The 19,576-nt window shown below is 50.3% G+C and overlaps 1 protein-coding gene across 2 annotated transcripts in view; it reads right to left on the minus strand.

Moving 5' to 3' along the window:
• CCDC9B (coiled-coil domain containing 9B) overlaps positions 1-19,195 on the minus strand; it is a 58,931-nt gene extending 39,736 nt beyond the window's left edge. The window contains exons 1-6 of one of the 2 annotated variants that reach the window (XM_075095265.1): positions 18,977-19,195; positions 13,549-13,662; positions 11,841-11,945; positions 11,006-11,068; positions 10,447-10,611; positions 515-664 (exon numbers count right to left, since the gene is read on the minus strand). In XM_075095265.1, coding sequence (XP_074951366.1) covers positions 515-664; positions 10,447-10,611; positions 11,006-11,068; positions 11,841-11,945; positions 13,549-13,662; positions 18,977-18,997 — 618 coding nt within the window. In that variant the 5' untranslated portion in view covers positions 18,998-19,195. The remainder of the gene's footprint in view (positions 1-514; positions 665-10,446; positions 10,612-11,005; positions 11,069-11,840; positions 11,946-13,548; positions 13,663-18,976) is intronic. The other variant, XM_075095266.1, reaches the window with a different exon arrangement.
• Between the last annotated feature and the right edge of the window lie 381 nt (positions 19,196-19,576).

Here is a 19,576-nt window from a genome sequence, read left to right on the forward strand (position 1 = left end):
ATGTTTCAAAGATTAACAACGTTCAGCCAGCTCACCCCGTATGTTATGGCCAGGCACAGCAGGGCTTGGGTTTGGAAGCAGGTATTGCCCAGCTCTGTTAACTTTCAAGCCATGCAGTGAGTCAAGAGAACAGTGCTCCTGACTCAATCTGCTGTACAGCCCCAAAGAGAAGCTGGTAAGAGACAGGAGGTGAGATTCATGCCCCGTATCTGGCAGTGCTGTCATCAATCCTCCCAAAACAGCATCTGATGTTTCTTATGGACTCCTAAGAAGGTTTAAGAGCCTGCCAGCTCTAGCTAGGATCATGGAGAAGGGAAAGGACTGTAGCCTTTCCTCGTTCACAGTGATGGAAGCCAGAGAAGCCTATGGTGATAGGCTCCACACTATTAATAGCTAGTCTCTCCCAATGCCCTGTTGCTGGGCTAGCTCCTAATCTGTCTCCACCACCCTTCTCACGCCAGCAGGAGTGGATGCCACGGATACGTTACAGGCCAGTCAACCACAATGCACTTACTTTTTCCTTGTTATCCATAGTGATGGCAATCTGCATCCTTCTCCCCCGGCGGAAAGCCACCAAATGGTCCGTCTCTTCTTCGCTCAGGTCTGGCACTCTGCCTGGGCCAGGGAAGCACTCGGTGCGTTTCTCACTGACGATCCGCTTGCCCTGGGAAGGACAGGATGAGTGAGCGACACCTCCATCAGCCCTATGCAGTGCCCTTCCTAGGAGAGTGGCCATTCCCAAACTGCAAAGGATTTTGGTCTGGCAGAGCAGAAACACGAGCCAGATAGTCAGCATTCTGGGTTATAAAGCTGCCACCCTACTTCAAGGGATCTGTGACGTTACACAGGCATGTTTAACTGAGCACAACTCAGGTGGGGTGGGTTTCACCCTGTTCAGATGCTTTGCAGCATGAACACCGATTGGCGTTTCTACTTTAGACAGGCGAGCCATCTTGTGTTTGTGTCTTTGAAACAAACGTGAAGTTGTCCTCTCACCAAACAATATGTCCCAATAAAGCGTGAGGCTTCACTGGAGCAGAAGCCTGGAGGGTGAAGGGGAAGGGAGACAGTGGTGTCCTCTCCAACCTTGCCCACAGAGCAGTTACTACCCTCAAGTGTATTAATACTTGATAATTTATCATCTTCATAGTCATTGTGCGTTCATATTTCTGGAATGATTTATTCAGCAGTGGAATGGTTTAGAAAACTGATACACAAACTCGTTGAACAAGGGCAGTTTACCCCTTTCAGATATTATTTCCAGCTGTCTGTATCAGTTCATGACTTTACTGCATGGATTTACATCTGGTTCTTATTTTGTTAATTATCTTTGTTGCAGGCTGAGCTCCTGCCAGTGCCCTCAGCCGTCACTTCCACAAAATGAGCGCATCTTTGGTACAAAAATGCATACTTTTTCTCATTTAAAAGTATCATCTTTCAGTTCCATCACATGCCTTTTTATTTTTGCCTTACAAGGAAATGAGAGACTTAATAAGTCATCTCCATCTTTATTTCTGATCTTTTTTCTTTTCTCTTCATCTGTACGATTGCTCTGCTCAACCTTACCAGGGATGAACAAACCTCAGAAGCTTCCCCCTCTACAGGATGGTGTACTTTCCTCTGTTTTATTCCCTGGACTTCCACACATACTAGGGTCTTGATTTCAAAGGAGGTCAAAGTCTCCAAGTAAGCTTCAGTGAAACTTGGGAACTCTCTGTTGCTACGAACTTGGTTTCAAAAACAAACAGCGCACACTGACCTCTGATTTTATGGAAGTCTTGAAAGCATCAGTGAATTTGCCATGACACATGATATCAAGATGTCTTGCATTAGCCTCATCTTCACTTGGCTCTGCCAGAAGTGCAGATGTTAGCAAGGAGGGAGCCTTGCTGTAGACAGCCTCCGTCAGCAAGGCCTTTTTTATCGCTTGTCCAGTCATCGAGCTTCCTAACACATGATAAATGTTTTAGGAGGTACTGGAGTATTTCCAGCATCAGACCTTCAGTCTCTAGTTTATTCTTCTTCCACATGTGTGTAATTCTGCTGTCTCAGCAGAGACAGTTCTTGAGTTAGTCTGATGCATGTGAGAGGGGGAGTGGGTCCCTGCACTGCCGTTGGTTCTGCCTGCCAGAGCTGTGTGGACATGGTGGGAACCTTTTTTATACATTCCCCTGAGTATGTACAGCTCTGGTTCTAGGTTTCAGCTGTAGCTGCTAACAACTTTTGCTGCCCTTAGCAGGACCCTTGCTATTTTTGCTTTTCTTGAAATAAGCGAAGCCACATGTTGCGTCAAAGCAAAGATCTGCTGCCAATCTGTTCAATGCCATTCTAGTCCTTTCCGTGTTGTTCTCTATGTTTGTGTCAGCACAGCCTCCTACTTCAGCTGCTGCCAAGGACCAGCATCTGTGAGCCATCTCTAGAGGTGTCGGGACCTTTTTCCTGAGAGAGTAAAATCTGATAGTCAAGAGAATAGGCAATCATTTAAATAGGGAGTACAACTGTCTTGGCATCTACCATAGCCAGACATTTAGGTGTACTTCTACCTGCAGCCAGGATATATGTCCCGGAAAAGCCCCCACACCTATAATCTCTGTGAGCTGTTTTAAAGGTTTTAGTCTATGTATCTGTCTTGGGAAGGGCAAGATTTTATCAAAGACCAGGCAAAGCCAGAAAGTTCGATCCAGAGCCTAAACTGCTCTGAAATCCCAGCTTTACTCCCCCTCCATGAACAGGGTGTGCTATGCTGTCCTTAATTACACATCCCATTGCAGTCACAACGTTGCAAGTGGTTGCATTACTGCAGCTTAGTAAGTGATTACTCAAGTCCGAACTGGCTCAAGATGTGAAGGTCAATGGCAGCTTTGGCAGCAGTGACCAGAAGACAGTGATTTTAGGAGCCCAAGAGCAGTAAGGACGGCAAGCAGCAGGCTAGAGACCATGGGCTTCAGGAGAGCAGATGCGGAGTTGTTCAGGGAACTGGTAGGCAGGACCCTGCTGGAAGCTGTCTTGAACGGGAAAGGAGCCCAGGAGAACTGATGGATTTTCACAGACAAGGCACAAGAACATAGGTAAACACTTCCTGTTGTACAAGAAAATGAGCAGGCGTGGTAAGAGTCCAGCTTGGCTGAGCAGGGAGCTTCTGGTCGAACTTAAATGCAAAAAGGGAGTGTGTGGGAGGTGGGAAGGGACAGGCTCTCAAGAAAGGTTACGGGACCAGGACCTGGGCATGCAGGGATGGAGCTAGGAAAGCCAAAGCTCACCTGGAGTTGCAACAAGTGAGAGATGCGAAGGTCAGCAAGAAGGACTTCTGCAGATACCTTAGCAGCAAAGAAAGTCAAAGCAAGCTGTTGGCCTGCTGCTGAATGCGTGGGCAACTTGGTGACACAGGGCATGGAAAAGACTGGTTACTTTATCCCTTCGTTGCCTTGGTCTCCTACTGCAAGGTCTGCTCTCTACCCCCCAAGTCCCTAACCTAGTGGCAGAGTCAGAGAAATGCTTCACTCCCTCGGCACCCTGGAAGATTCTGGTTTGGGCCATTTAAATAATGCAAGAAGGCGGGACTAGGTGGGCTGCATCCAAGGATGCTGAGGGTGTAGGCTGATGTCACTGTGAGGCCGCTTTCTACTGCTTAGCATCTCCCTCAGTCATCTGGATGATGGGGCAGGCTACACCTTCATCAAGTTCATGGGTGATCCCAAGCTGATACACTGGAGGATGGTACTATCGTTTAGAGGGATCTTCACAAGGAAGAGGAAGGTCAACAAAAACTAATGTCAAGTCCTGCACCTGGGACAAAAGTACCCCAAAGAATCCCATGCATCACTACAGGCAGGAGCCCAGCTGGCTGGGAGCAGCTTGCAGAAGTACTTTGGGAGCCTGGTGGGCAACAACTTGACCATACGTGCACAGCGAGGAAGGCTAGTTGCTCACCATTAGCACGAGGATAGCCATCAGGTTGAGGGAAGTGATTATTTCCCTCTGTTTGGTCCATATTTGAAGTATTGTGTCCAGATTACCTTCAGCGCAGGATGAGAGAGGAATAGACAAATCGGAAAGAGTCTAGTGGAGTATCAGCGAGATGGTTACGGGGCTGGAGCGTAGGATGCACATGGTGAGGCTGCGTTTGTTAAGTCTGGAGAGAGAAGGGACAGCAAAGGGGACCTAATTGCTGTATTCCTCTGTCTGAAAGGGTGTTGCGAAGAGAAGAGAGCTTGACTCCTCTTCGAGGTACACAGCAAAACAGCAAGAGGCAGCGGACACAACGTGCCACAAGATGAAGTACAACTGGAATTAAGGGGAAAAAAGTCACAATGGCAGTAGCCAGACACTTGAAAACAGGTGCCCAAAGAGATGGTGAGATCTCCGTCACTGGCGATTTTCAGAACTTGATTGGACTCAGCCCTGAGTGACCTGAGATAACTCTGAAGACAAATTTTTAGCAGGGGATTAGACTTGGTGACGTCCAGAGGTCCCATCCCACCTCAGCTATTTTATCTTTCTATTCTTGCGCCCAAGCCTGTAGCCTGCTTCAACTGTGAAGTAAAATTTCTTTAGCTTGTACATCTGTGTCTGTGTGTATACATGTGTGTATACATGTGTGCAGATATATGTAAGTAGTGGATTTAATATGCAAGTATGAATTTAGTAATTTTGCCTGTTTTCTGTAGCTCTGGCTTTTATACAAGTAGGACTAGGTAGAACAGAACAGACTTCAGGATCAGTCAGCCACGAAGTTCACAAGCACTTAGGTCTTGGCATTTAAGCGGCACCTGCCTCTGAATGACTGGATCACATCATGTCCAAAGGTAACATATTTCCATTGCCAGAACTATTAGCCAATACAAATGCAAGATGTTTTAAAATGAAAAGAATATTTCAAATCCCGTTTATGTTCTATGATTCATATATTTTTTTCCCTACATTTCACTGAAACCATAGACTGGAATTAGAATGGTCAGCATAGGATTCCTGCTTGCAGTCGAAGAAACCAGTGTGGTTTTTCTTTATGTCAGTGCAAATCAGTATTAATGGATGTGGGTGGAAGAAAAATTAACCTTGCGAATAGACTATCTTGGTCTTGTATTTCAGACCACAGAGCTGGGCTGGATAATTGAAGCTGCAAATCAATCCTGGGTTTATGGGGCAATGTCTGCGGCCACAAGAGTATCCTCTGGTCTCCCTCATGTTGGCAGTTATGCTGAGATGATCTAGTAGCTCAGAAATACAGTATTAACACGGTCATTTTAGGAAGTTGCTGTGTATCGGCACTAATAGGCCATGCCGGTGCTCTTACTTTGTGATAAACACGGGCAAACGCAGTTTTAATTAACTCTTCCATTAAAGACTGTGTAAATGGACACCTCTTAAATGGTAGCTCGCAGAGTTATGCTAACTGAATCATGTGTCTTCCAGATATATGAACAAACACTTCCCATTGGAATGAAAAGGTAGTGAAAAGCAAAATCTTGACAGCCGCTCTGGAAACCTGAGCCTTCCTATTTAAACTTCCTCCCACAGCTAGAAAGGATGAAGTGATAAGCATTGTTGCATGTGCTTCACAGTTCCCCTTTATAAGGAAAACTAAACTCTTTCCTATGCTTGGAGACAGGGAAGAAAAGCGCTTAGCAGTTTTCTGAGGCCCCCTACACATCACGGGTCTGTAACTTAACCCCAGAAATGTCAGTGGAGTCACAACAGGGACAAACACAGCCTCCCTGTTTTGGAACTGGTGTATACAAGACTGCACCTCTCTTCTTTCTCTCTCCGCATTAGCCTCTCCTCTTCTAAAAACCTGTTCTTTTGGGGAGGAGGGCTCTGTAAAGCAATCTGGGCAATTGCCCAAAGCAATCTGTAAAGCAATTTTCTATTAAATAATCTTTCTTTTCCCCAGCACCTGCCTCCCTGGCAGCAACCCTCCAGCCGAGGAGGCTGCCTGCTGCCACCGAGGAACTCTGCAGCCCGGGGAAGGCACTGCTGTTGCCTCAGCATGCAAACAGCCCCCACAAAGGACGGTGTTCGCCCACCTCAAGAGCAAAGCTCTTGGGAACCACGGGAGTGGCTCAAGTTAGACCCTCCTGTACAGGTTCCCATTCTGCATGACTGGAATATATTTGGGAAGAGCTGAGATCTGCTGACATCCTCTGAAGGTGCCAGACACGTTACACCTTACAGAATGGGCTCTTGACTGCTTGCTGTCCTGTCTCCCTGCTCGATTTGTACCATGATTCAGAGGCCAAACATATGGTCTGGCTTTGCTTTGGAACCACTGAATCGCTTGAGCCTGGTAGATACTTTGGTGCTGAAGCTGTACATCGCTTTGTCCTTCAATGGTTATTATTCCCAGGAAATATCTGTGCTCCAGGGATAATCCTGAGCTTCCTGGGACATTCGAGGCAATACATCTTCCCTCCTTTAAGCCCTGAGCAGGCATGTACAGTAACCCTAGGTGGAACTGCTGAGGTTCGTTAGCAAACCGGAGAGCTGGGCTTGCTCTGCCCTTGACAGAGTACTGATATGAGGTGTTTAGCATTTTAGTTAATATTTTTTTTTAATTAAGAAAGTAAGCCCAGAGATGGCTTGGCAAGGTAATAGCAACCTATTAATCCATAACTTGTACATCAAACATTAATTCTAGCTTAAGTCAACAGCTGTTCCCTAGAGCTCTTCAGCGTTTAGGTGGTGACAGCCTGTCCTTTAGACAAATAACACGGTCACAAACAACTCCTGCCAGGAAGGCCCGGCACTGGATGGGTACGTTTGGAAGACAGCTTCATCACTTACTGTCTGAGAAAGTCCTTCCTGAGGAGGGACGTGGGCACCGAGTGCGAGCGACAGCAAAGCTGGTACCCAAAAACCTGGAAACCGATGCAGAGGACCTTGTGCCCCAATACCGTGAGCAGGATGGAAGCCTCGAGGTGCACTACTGGATTTACAGGGAGGCGGCACCTTCCTCCGGCCATTAGACGTTAAAAGTCACAGTGGGAAGGCTGGCGCATTGGCAAAGCCATTAAACTCTGCAGTTTATTGAGCAGATGGCAAGGCAGACTCAGAGGCTGATACAGGAAATATCTACTTAGCAGAGCTGTGATAGCTAGACACATACAGGCTGGGAGACCCCCAGCTTTCCTAGGTAACACCCTCTCTCCCTCCCTCCCTCCCTCGCTCCCCATATTGCTTCTGCCTAAGATGGGTCGCCTGAAGGCACGTTCTGCTTAACGTGCCGACATGTGTCTTCTTTCGCTTGCTTATTATTTTAAGAATATCAGCGTCCCACATTAGGAAATCCTGGCCCTTGGTGGGCTAGCTCCCAAAGCGAGGGATGTCAGATAAGGAAAGTGCCCGTGCAGAGCCAACGGGAACAGAGAGTGGGGTCTGAACAGCCGGCAGTGCCTGGCAGAGCCACCCCTTCCCCTCCACAGGGCCTGTCCTGGCTCACACACTGCCTGCGGGAGGTTCCAGGCTCTGGCACTAGCTATTTCGCTGCAGTCAGACAAAACTACACTGCTCCCCTTGTAGCAATTCACTGAGAAACCATAAATCGAGAAGCGCCCATCTTATGTCTGAGGCATGCCCCAGATTGCAAAGGCAGTGCTAAAAACACCCGTGTGAAGAGTGTCAGGAAAAAGAACGTGGGGAACAAAGGAAAACCCCGGACTTCTGTCTGGTTTATGTAATTTTCCAGCTGCCTTTCCCTTGGGGCTTCTCGCTTTACAGTGATTTGTGATATTTGGGATTGAATGTAAATGGTTTTCTGCACAACGCAGCCACTCTGCTGCTTGAACCTCGCAACCGTCATAGGAAGGATGGTGATGGCCCATTTAGTCATCCCAGCATCACCAAGCAAGTCTCTCCAGGGACCCCTGGTGAAGCCTTGCTCACTGGGAAGACAAAGCAGGTTATCTACCCTCTTTTCATCTTCAGCGGCCCAGAGGATGCCTTAACAGGGCAGCAGCAACAAATAAGCTCACGCTTCACATGATATCAAATACAATTTTGTCCAAAATCCTCATAATTTTTCCCTCTCACCCATTACAGTCCCATATTCTTCCTACTCATCCATTTTGAGAACTATATTTAACATAACTAAAGGAAGGTTCTGGATTGATGCCACCGGAACATTCACCAGTAAATCAGTTTTCCTCTGTCATCAAGTCAGGCTGCCGGCTGTGCTTTACGCCAACACTCAGGAGACCCCAGGGGGCTGCTAAGGCCTGTGAAAGGTGCTTAATGCAAGCAAATTCATATATACCGTGCAACAGGGAACGTATGGGAAGTTTCCACAGAGGTCTGCGTTTCCAGCAGAAAAATCTCAGAGGTCTATTAACTGGCCATGCTGAAAAACCCTGGCACGGAGTTTAAGGCAGCAACGTGATTTAGCTGCCACTGCTTTGTGCTAATACAAATCCCCATCTAGGACTTGAATTCTGAGCTACAGATTATGGAAACGGCTCCAGGGGACACAGCCTGCCTGCGAGAGCCACTCGCTCTGCAAATGTAATTGCTTCAAATATAAGCCCCCCATGCAGAGCTACGTAGCCACGAGAAGCCTTCAAGGAGGCTCTCAAATATCTCATTGGTAAAGTTCAGTCAGTAATGAGGATGGTTAGATTTCTATGTACCCTCTATTCTAAGAAAAATCCGAATTTTTCCCCTTACATCAGGAGGTGGTTTGTTTGTGCTGGAATGAGATTTCATCCGAAGGGGATGTTCACACTACTGGTAATGTGCCTGGAACAAAGGAAATGAGAGGCCTCAGCCCCTTTCTCCTGAAAAATCCTTCTGAAGGTGCATTATTTCCTAAATGATTCAGTTCCTTCAAGGTAACATATGCCTTTATAATGGCACAGTGATTGTGGCCTATTTCTTCATGGAAAGAAAGGGTAACTAGGTCACGGAGAAACAGAAATGAAAAGGCATTTGAGGCACCAAATCAGAAAAATATTTCCAAGCTGCCTCAGAGGGAGAAATGTCTCTCTGCCTTTTGTTTACATCCAAGGTTTTCAGCACTCCTACCCCAAAGCACCAGGGTAGCAGGAAGGGTGGGGTTTCGCTTCGTTACCCTGGGGAATGTCTTTGGCTTGGACCTCAGTTCAAAAGAGCCCACCCTCATTTTGTGGGACAAGCACGTTGCTGTGCCTAAAAGGGGACCCAGGGGAGCACCATTCGCTGCCACCATTTCCTTTTCCCAGCACTGCTGTGACGGATGCAGGATCTGACCTTGTCCGCCCCAACGTCTCAGTGAGGCACAGGGCCAGCTGAGGCTTTCTGCCTCCTTCACACCGGCATGGTCATCACGAAGGGGCTGTGCTCACCTGGGTGTTGTGCCTCCCGCTGTCTCACGGGTGCCTCCTCAGTCTTAATCAATAAATAGATAAGATTGCCTCTTGCGTCCTTTTGGGACATCCTCAAGAGCAAGAAGTATCACCTGCAGCAATAATCTCCCTCCAGAGATTCACTAAGTGGAGAGCTTCCCTGAGTTCCCATGCAGGTGCATCTGTGCACACAGATCCTACATTTTCCCAAAGCAGCTGGCACTTCTGATCCTTGTTCCTATTTATTTCAGTGGCCAAACTCACTAACTCCAGCGAGAACAAGATCAGTCCCCTGAGATATTCTCCAAGTGAAGAGAATAAGACATGAAGCTCATACAGGCACGTACTTCCTCGGCCCTGCTGCCAATACAAACTGCCAAAGTTTTATCAAACCCTTCTCAGCAAATAAGTCCCAACACGCCGAGGCTGCCGTCGGGATTGTTATACCTGGATGTACAGGCTTCACAAGAGCAGCATCCGGGAGTGGACGTTTTGGGATTTAAAAAATGAAGTAGCATTTTCAATTACTTTTGCCCTTTCACACAACTTTTAATTAAGCCTGCAAATACTGGGTCACATTTTCTGCCCATCCCATTGGTAGCTGCAGCAGATACTCACATCACTCTGTTTTTTCTTCTGCATTTAGGGCTTTCTGGAATACAGTAATGGAGAAATGATGCTGGTTTTACCACCAAACATCACTGCCTCCCTGGGAATAGCTGGGCAGTAATGCAGCTACATCTGTCTGAGCTCCCACTTATTTCTATGCTCTTTCCAGGCACAGCAACAGTTTAACCAACCCTCTGGTGGCCCAGGGGGGAAGTGAGGTGACTGATCTCTCAGAGAGGGAACTGGTTACACATGGCTGGATGGAGCTGCTGGGAGATTTAGAAAGGCCTGGGGGCTGATTCCTGTGAATCAGACATCGGGAGGAAAGCGCGCGGCAACTCAAGATGAAGACTGAGGCTGTGCTGAAGGATTGGGAAATTACAGAAAAGGAGCAGGAATGGAACTGTTCCCTTCGGAGATGAGACACCAGGACATGCTGAGCAGAAAGCTCAAGTGAGAGGCAGAACAGAAGCCCCTTTGTAAGCCAAGAGGCTGCAGCATAAGAGGAATCACCTTCCTTGCTCACCTTGGCTTTGTTGTCCATGGTAACAGCCAGCTGCATCCTCTTCCCCATCCTGAATGTGAACATATGATCTGCCTCCTCCTCCTCCTCCTCTTCCTCACTGCCAATGCCGAACCCAGGGCTCGTAGGACAGGGGCTCCCCCATTTCTCGCTCACCACCCTTTTGTCCTGGAAAACGAATCACTTCTGTTAGCAAATCCAGGCCCCTCGGCTCACCAATGCGATTCCATTCCCCAAACACACCTGCACACAAGCGGGAGGCCAGCTCCAGAAAAGGCAGGCCTTGCCCTGAGGAAGCTTTCTGTGCCCGGCGTGGTGCCGTGACATTCCTAGGGAACAAGGGGCTCGTTGTCTGCTCAACAGCGAAACCCACAATTACAGCGGGTCTGAAAAATCCTTTGCACTTACAAATCTGACATTTCAGACTAAAATGCCAGAGTTATAGGAAACAAATGTCATCCTCATCTCTTTCTGCAGCACTCTGAGTTAGATCGGGAAAGCCTAAGTCCTGATGGAGATGGCCTTGGAAGCCAAGTGGATGGCTCCTGAGGGTGGTGCTCACCATCGAGAGGGCTGGGCTATCTTGTCCATAGTGTTCAGTCTGGGTAATTGCATCTTTCAGGTCCTGTATGAGAGAAAAATGTGTGCAACAGCGCACCTCCGGAGAAAAGCAAGGGCCGGGGCGTGGTTGAGAAGTGAGCAATGCAGTGGCCTGGATCTAACAACCCAGGAGCGCCGGCTGCACGGAAGGAGGGTGGGCTGGCTCAGCAAGCTCTACACTCGCTTTGGCAGAGGACCTCGCCCACGCGTTACGGCAGGACTGGCCGGGTGGCTCACCAAGCCCCGCTCTGCCAGGAGGGGTGGACGGGGCTTGTCAGACACAGATTTGGCCCAGTTAGGAAGGATGCCTGGGACTTGCAGCATTTGCCCCAGGTGTGGGAAGCCCCACAGCAACTGAGGGCTACTTGCTTTGCTCACTCACAAAGCCTAGGGAGACCGTGACTTTCCCCAGCCTACAGGCATCCTCGGAGGCATTCCTGATGCCTCCAATGACACACGTACACCTGATATGTTCTGCCTGTGTATTTGCAGCGATGCTGACATGTGGGGCCCACCCAGGGCCAAGTGTCCCTGTTCATACATTCACTCATTCGCCTGTTAATTCTGTGTGCTTGGGCACAGGTGCCTGCGCATGGCTGGACATTTATGTGGATCAGCTAAAATCACTTTGAGCATACACCTCTGCAGAGTTCTCACATCCTTTTGCAAGGGCTTAGGAGCTACATCCTACACCTGAAAAAGCTTTGCTGAGGAGGCTAGCTCTTTCAGAAACGTCACTTCGTTGAGGCAGGAGTGGAGTGAGAGCTGGCCAGTGGTGAAGGAGAGGCAGCACTTACGTTGTGAGCCTTGGTGATGGTAATAGTGAGTCCATCCTGCTTGGGTCTCCTGGAGGTAACAGCCATTCCCTCCTGCTCAGCTCGCTTTTTGTCCTCTTCTATTTCCTGAAACATACATATCACCTTATCATCAGCCTGCACCTGGATGTCTACCAACGCTGGCCATTTTCCTCTTTAGGATTTCTCCTAAACGGACCCACCTCCACCTCTGAGAGGGACTGGACCCACTTGTGTCCCATCCGTGTGCCCTTGGAAGGGGTCACAGGCAGCTGTGACTTGCATTACCTGTCCCTGTGCCACAGGCACCTTAATAAACCTCTTGTTGATGCAGGGTGCCCACTGTGGTCTCAGCACATGCAATGGGAAGCAAGCAGAGGATACAGGGGTCCCTTCTGGACAGGCAGGGAAGACAACCAGTTTGAGGTTGACGAGAGATTGGGTATAGGACATGTGGAGAGGCTGGCAAACACACCAGGCCTGCTGAAACAGAGGGCTGTGCACAGGAGCCATGGTCCCTGTGCCAGACTGGGGCCAGGGCATCATCTGTGGCCAAGCGAAGGTGGCTGAGAGCTGGCTATCTACTAGACAGGTTCTTCTAGAAGCCAAGTGGTGGTAGCACATGGGTAGTGTTTCATATGGGGGTAAGAGTTCCTCTCCCCCAGCTGCCTGTGGCATTCAACCTTTCCCATAGCTTGCCACTATATACCAGTTTTTGCTGCCACTAGAAAAAGTCCAAAATGGGTGCTATGGCATCAAAGGAAATGTCTTCTAAGCAAGACCCAGCCCAGAGCACCAGTCTCTCAGCTCTGGATCCAAGACATGAAGCATGCTCTGAGTTTTCAGGTTTTCAGCACAGCTCTTCGTCAAACTTGAGACCCAGCCGGCAAATGTTAAAGAGCCCTGAAAGCCAAGAGGCCTTGGGCGCAGGCAGGAGAATATCCCAGACAAGCCAAGGGGACCCTTCTGCCAGGAGCACCCTCAGGCTGTCCTACTCTGTACTGCTGTTTGCAGACACTCATGGAGGTGGGTAACAAATCCCCAGAGAGCTCCAGGTTACCACGATGTCACCCAAACCAGCTCATACAAGCCAGGCTGGATATCTCCTGCAGGCCACTGGGTAGACTCTCCTGGCCAAGGGAGGATTGAAAAACCAGGGAGGGTAGCTGGATCCCCCCCTCCTAATTCAGAGGGCAAGGCTACAGTAACCAGCAGGCTGCTAGAGCCTTGACCTGCCTTCATCTTCCTTTTTTTTTAATGGAAACTCTTTTGGACACCTCTGTGCTCCCTGGAAACACTGGGACCGGCCAGGGAAGAGCTTCAACCCATACCACTGCCCTGATAGGGAAGATAAACCTATCAAATGGCTTGAGGATGCAACCTCCTACGAGTCCAAGAGGATAAGCATGAGGCATTGGGAAGGATGACAGGAAAAAGTCAGGGGAATATGAGGTGAAGGGGTGGGGAAGGCATGATGCAGGTAGAGGAAGATGGGGCGAGAGGAGATGCTGCAGCAGCAAGGCAAGCGGCAGCGAGCTTGCTTTCCAGTCAAGTTCAGGAGTCATAGCTAAAGGCAGAGCTCTGCCCCCCTGCTCTGAATGCTTTCCAATGTGAAAATGTCATCTACATAACAAAGTCACTCCGACACTGCTGACCGTTTTCTTTATGACTCCAAAACATTGCTGGGGAAGGTCAGAACCTGCAGACTCACCTGGTATCTCCGTATGAGCGCTTCATTCTTTTTCCGCAAAGCCAAGATTTTCTTATCAAGTTCAACATCTTTCTGCTCTTTCTTCCTTAACACTGCATCATCCACAGCAGCATCCTGTAAACAGAAGCAGCAAAGCTCTTCTCAATCACCACACCAACAGGACAAAACCTGCTCCTTCTGCTACAGGGTGGGAAGTAGAAGAGTGTTTTGCCCCTCTGTCCCCTGTTAAAAAGAATACTGTATTTTGTAGATTGACTTTTTCCTGACAGAATTGACCTTTTCTTTTCTTACAGTTTTTGTTCAGCAATGAGATAGTCAGAGCAAATAGCTGATATCCCACTTTGATGGCTGTCGGTAGGCTCCAGAGTTAACACACTGCTCAGCTGCATGCAGAAATGGCACCTCTCCCTGCTGTCGGTCCAGGTGTTCTCAGGCACATCAGTCCCCTCCATTTACATTCAGAGAGCACCTTGGTTACCGCAAGGGATAACAAATTGGATTTTTTAAATTCTAGTGACAGCCGTGTCTGGCAAAAATTAATGCTGATCAGTATCAACTCACTGCAGCAAGCTGATCCATATTGCCTTGACTCTGCCTGGTGTTTGCATGAAGAGCAAGGCAGCAAGGCTGAGATCTCCAAGGCACTACAGGTTTATTTTTAAACAGTGGTTTTGTGCTCTCCTTATCAGCATGGCATCTGCACGCTGCAGAGATCTCACATTCCCCCTCCTTCGCTCAGAGAGCTGGGTAAGATGATGTGAGACTGAGGAGGGGTGGAAAGGACCCCCAAATCTGTGAGCAGGCGTTGCATGCCTGGACACCCGTTTTGCTGACATTGCAGCTCTCACCACCAACGGGCTACCCGCAGCCTGACGCCTTTGCCATTTGGCCCTCTGCAGTAAATCTGCTGCAGGAGCACTGCAGCAAATCCAACTGCCGTGCACGATGCATATTGCCCACAGCGCCAGGGAAGTTTGCAGGAATCGAGAAGCAAACGTCACGAGACCGTCACCCATCTCGCTACAACTAGATGTTGCTCCTGCCAGCGACTCTCAGGGTTGCGTCCCTATGAAGCAGAAACAGCCAGAACGTGGCAGAAACGCATACCGGCCATCCCCAAGGGCTGGCAAAGAGGCTCCTGCTCACCAGCATTGTCTCTCTGCAGCTCTGGTGCTGCACGTGACCATGTTGGCCCCATCCTCGCCCTGGACCTGCCAAGGTCTCTGAGACTGGCATCAGCCTCGGGAGAGGGACCTGCCCAGGGGAAACCTGCGCCCACCTTCAACCCCAGCCTCGGAAGCTTTCCCAGCCCCAGCCCGGTGCAAACCTGACAGCTGCTACAAGCTCGAACCTAAAATCACCCCAGGTGCATGGGTGTACAGCGCATAACTGGTGAGGTTTCGGTCGCAGCACGGAGGCTGCGGGGTGCCCTGTGAGGGTGGAGGACGCAGACCGCCCCAGCCGCTCGCAGCCGGTTCCAGCCGGCTCCAGCATCGGCCTCCCGCCAAAACTCGGCCAATCAGGGGAGTCCATGGCGCCCCTGAGCCAATCAGAGTTGTCCACGGCGCCCCTGAGCCAATCAGAGTTGTCCGTGGCACCTCTGCACCCGTCAGGGGAGGCAATGGCGCCCCTGCAGAACGTGTCCAAGAGAAAAGGGGAAGGAGGCCAGAGCAGGACGAGGTCAAGAAGAAAAGGGCCCTGCTGGGAGGAGGAGGAGGAGAGAGGCCCACCCGAGCGGGGACCCTTGAGGGGCTGCCACCGGCGGGAGGGCCATGCCCATCTCCCATGGCCAACGCCACCCTTGCCTTGCCAAAGGGACAGGGTGCCCCGTGCTGAGGGGGACAAAGAACAAAACGACAGGGGAAGGAGTGGTGCCGGGGGGAAGCAGGGGTGTTTTTCCTAAGAGTGTGTCTGTTTGGTTTTATTTTTCTTTAAAACCAGAGTCTATCGTTAATAAATGGTTAATTGGCAAATAAAATTTATTAAAATTCCCCGAAACAGTAAAGTGGTTTTGCTTGCCATGCATGAGCAAGCCATGTTTTCTGCCCATCCCTGTTGGCTTGTTATCAAATTCCTCACAAAAACACCAAGACCCTGAAGACAACTGTTGCTTTCCCTGTTCTCACAGGAGAGAAATGCCGCTGCATCCCTGCAAGAGAGTATTTCTGCCATGCTCACTTCTTCGGGGCTGACGACTCCCAGCTGTGCCCATCCTGAGGGCAAAACCCCCAGAAGCATCCTCCACTGTGGCCTCTGTAGCATTCAAGGTCTGCGAAGAGCTTCTGCACGCAGACAGGAGGGGTTTTGCCTTAATCATGGCATAGCAGGTGTGACCTCCTTCAGGGAAGGATCCGTCAGGGGCCAGCCGCGGCAGCTGGGGACACGGGATCTGGGTCTGACACCCGCCGTGCCCCGGGTGCCTTCTTGCCGGCGGTGAGTCAGGCAGCCAGGCTCCCCAGGGTCCAGCCTCGAGCGGTAGCCAACGGGCTTGCAAAGCCCTTCTCCTGGGAAGGGAGGGTTTCTCCTGGAGACCTCAGTTGCCTTTTTCCTGGTCCTAATTAGGTCACAAGAGGAAAAACTGGAGCAGCGGAGGTCCGGAGGAGGGGACGGAGGGGTGCTGCCTAACACAGCCTGTCTTAAACTGAGCAAACAGGCAGTGAGAAGCCCAAGGCTTGAAGGCAAAGAGTAAAACCACAGATGCTACAGCCCAGGGGAGGGAAAGCCTTTGACTCTGCTCCATACTCCCCGCTACGTTTGTGAAGTCTATCCAGTACCACACAGAGGCTCCAGCCTCCTGAAGATGTATGCGTTTACAGTGTGACAATGCATTGAATGAGGCAGAATTAAGGCACTGTGAACCTTACACTTAATTTCTTGTGTGTCGTGTAGCATTTTGCCAGGATGGGATCATCCCGCCGGCTCGAAAGCACAGGATTTCAGATGAGCTGTAGGAATTACCTCCTTAACACGGGAAGGTTTTAACCACCTGGTTGAAAACGCCAAGAATGTGGGCACGTTTCACCAGCTGACCCTTCGGAAGATAATTCTAGGTAGCGCCTGGGAATTCAGCCAGGGGTTAGCATCACTGCTCTTCCAGAAGTGTCCCAGGCCTCCCAGGAACCAGGGCTGCAAACCACCCGCTGTGTGCATGGCCAGCGCTCGCCTTCAAAGGAGGGGATCCAGCTGCTGAATCACCGCACATCCCTGCAACGCTAGGTCTTCCTTTCAAGGGCTTTACAGGAAAAAAACCCCAAAGCTCAGACATTTCAGCTCTGATCAAGCAGATCTGTGCTTGGTCTGCAAAGGCTTGGGCCTCAGATGGGGGCAGAAGTCTGCCTAGGTAATGCTTTTTGGAGAAAAGGGACTAAAGGTTGAAAACATGATACCATCACAGAGGAGGTGTGCTGGATGTCAGAAACCAGAGAGGGGAAAGGCAGGAGAACCAGTTTTCTAAAGCAGACCTCAGATCCTGCACAAGCGCATCTTCCCTCGTGTCCCTGCAGAGGGGTACTTTATTGGCGCTGATTCAACAGCCCCAGCCGAGGGCTGCTCTGCCAGGAGACAGGCACCCATTTGTGTTCAGGTGGAACAACAGGGACATTTAAACCGCCTCCGCACATTCTCCTGCCGGACAATGGGATTTTGTCAAGGTCTGCGGGAGAATGAAACACACTTTTCCACTGCCATCAATCATCTGGGTATGTGACAGGTGAGTATATTGTATACGTGGGTGGATACAGTTTCATGGCCATTTTGCAAGGCTGATTAAAGCTGAATTCAGTGTTTACCTGAACAGAAGCTATTCTGTGAGCACTAAATTGGCAGGTTCACTGTTTGCCGAGTGCTGGGGTGTTGGCTGCTTGAGGGTGGGATCAAAGTGGTGCATGCCCTCAAACACACCCCTTTCATCTTCAAATTCCTTTGAAGGAGGACTGACAGGGCTGCCGGCTCAGGAAGAATTTAAAAATTCCTGCAGAGACTGTATTTGTGCTCTTCTCTTTTCAAAGGCAAAAGATGGAAAAGACCTTTCCGTCAGGCCGTGCTCCCTCTCCGCGTGAGACTGCACATTTGTCAGCATTTTGTCTACGTTGCAGCACAGCCAGTGCGGGGGGGAGGGGGGTCTTTGCATTTTCAGCTGGAAACAAGTCACTGGAAGGAAAGTTTTGCTGGTATTCTGCACTTCTCCTCCCCTTTATTAACGTATTTCTCTCTGCACGATCTGTTTCGGCAAGTGCTGGGGAGCTGCGGAGGAGGGGTGGTCCCTTGCCCGCACCGCCTGGGGCCACAGAGCAGCCCCGCTGCACGCAGAAGTGCCGAGTGGCATTTCGAGCCCACGCACCGGCTCGCAGGGGCTCACCCATTGTACGGTTCAGCCAAGTCAGCGTTTGCTTGTCAGCCGCCGCTCCGAGCCCGCCGATAACAGGGGGATGTGCCCTCTCCTCTGCTTCTGGAACGAATCCGCCGCCCCAGCCCATATTGAACCTGATGCTCAGGATGAAAAGTGGCTACACCATGCCCTCCCCAGAGTAAAGCTCTTCCGGGGAGCCAAGGTGCCCGTATGACACAGCAACGGGAGAGCTATAAATGGCTTTGGCAGAACAAACGTGCGATGGCTTTGAATCAGAAAGCAGCCGAGCCCGCTGCCTCCCAGCTATCAAGGCAGAGCAGTGAAGCCGCAGAACGGGAGGCCTCTTTCTAGCGCAAATAAAAATGTCACAAAAGGAGAAATGGAAAGCGAGAGGCTTTGTGCTTCAATTAAACGATGACATGCCATCCTGTCATACCCCCCACTCCTCAGTGGCACACACACTTGCTACGCAGCTCATCGGGGGCTGGAGGACGCCTCACTCCAGACTGTCTGTGTGCAGTGTTTTCCTGCATACTTCTACCACCGCCTGCTTCTACAGCGAGAGACCTCGGAGGCAGGAGGGTTGGAAAAGCGAGAAAGACAGAAGGTGGGGGGGAGGGAAGAGGGGAGAGGCACGGGGCCCTCAGCTAACACTCTTCTGCGTAAGCAAATGCATCCGCTCTTTTTAAGAAATACCCTCTGACTTGACAGCTGCAGCTGAAACCCTTGCTGGGATAGGCAACATCCAGCACTGCCTGGGTTTCTGTTTGCTGTCTACCCTGGTCTCCCACCCTCCCGGGAGGCACATTCTCCTGAGCCAGCCACCGCAACCTGCGCCGGTGATGGACACGCAAACCCCAGCACCCGAAGTCCACCCCCCCGGCACCCCCCCTCCCCGATGCGGCACGGCTTGCTTGCTCCCCTTGCCTGCTGGCAGCCAGGCGAGGAAAAAAAACAACAAAGCGACAACCACCAAAAGGCCACCCTGAAGGAAGCGAGTGCAAGTCGTTCCGTGGGCTTTTTGGGTGAGGGACCCCACCACCCCACGCCCCTCCCAGGCCCCACAAAGGCAGCACTCACAGCTCGGTGCATGTTGGACATCGGCGGCAAAGCCCGGCGGATTCCAGAGCAGAGCTAAAAGAGGAGAGCCATCAGACGGCCTTTCTCAGCACTGGTTGCACAGCATACAAGATCATGTTTTGATTACAAAAGCCTCGTCTGGGCTCCCAGCCAAGAGCACTGGCTGCCTAATATACCAAGCACAGACAGGGTTTTGAGTGCCTGTGTCCTCCTCTCCAATCTCACTCTCTTTTTAAAAGAAACACTCCCCCTTTTCCCCCCCCTCCTGACTCCTTTTAACTTCCTGATGCCACAAGCCCTCGTTCAAAGTGGGGAAAGCCTGGCGAACAATGAAAAATGGATCAGGCAAACAGCTTGACTTCACTTCGTGGCCATTCATGGGGTCGTGTTATTTGTTATGCATGGCTAGTTGCACGCCTGGCAGGGGATCAGGAAAATATCTGGGGTCCTAAATGTCTTGTCAGCACGAGTATGTGCATGAGCCTTCACAGGAAAACAAGTGCCGGATTTGCCTTTTTCTGTTTAATTTCAGTATTCTCCGGGAATGATTTCCCCGCTTTTAAAATGTGCCTTTCTTTCAGGGAGGGAGCAGAAGCAATG

Source organism: Phalacrocorax aristotelis, chromosome 5 (assembly GCF_949628215.1).
Source record: "Phalacrocorax aristotelis chromosome 5, bGulAri2.1, whole genome shotgun sequence".
NCBI classification, from domain to species: Eukaryota; Metazoa; Chordata; class Aves; order Suliformes; family Phalacrocoracidae; genus Phalacrocorax; species Phalacrocorax aristotelis.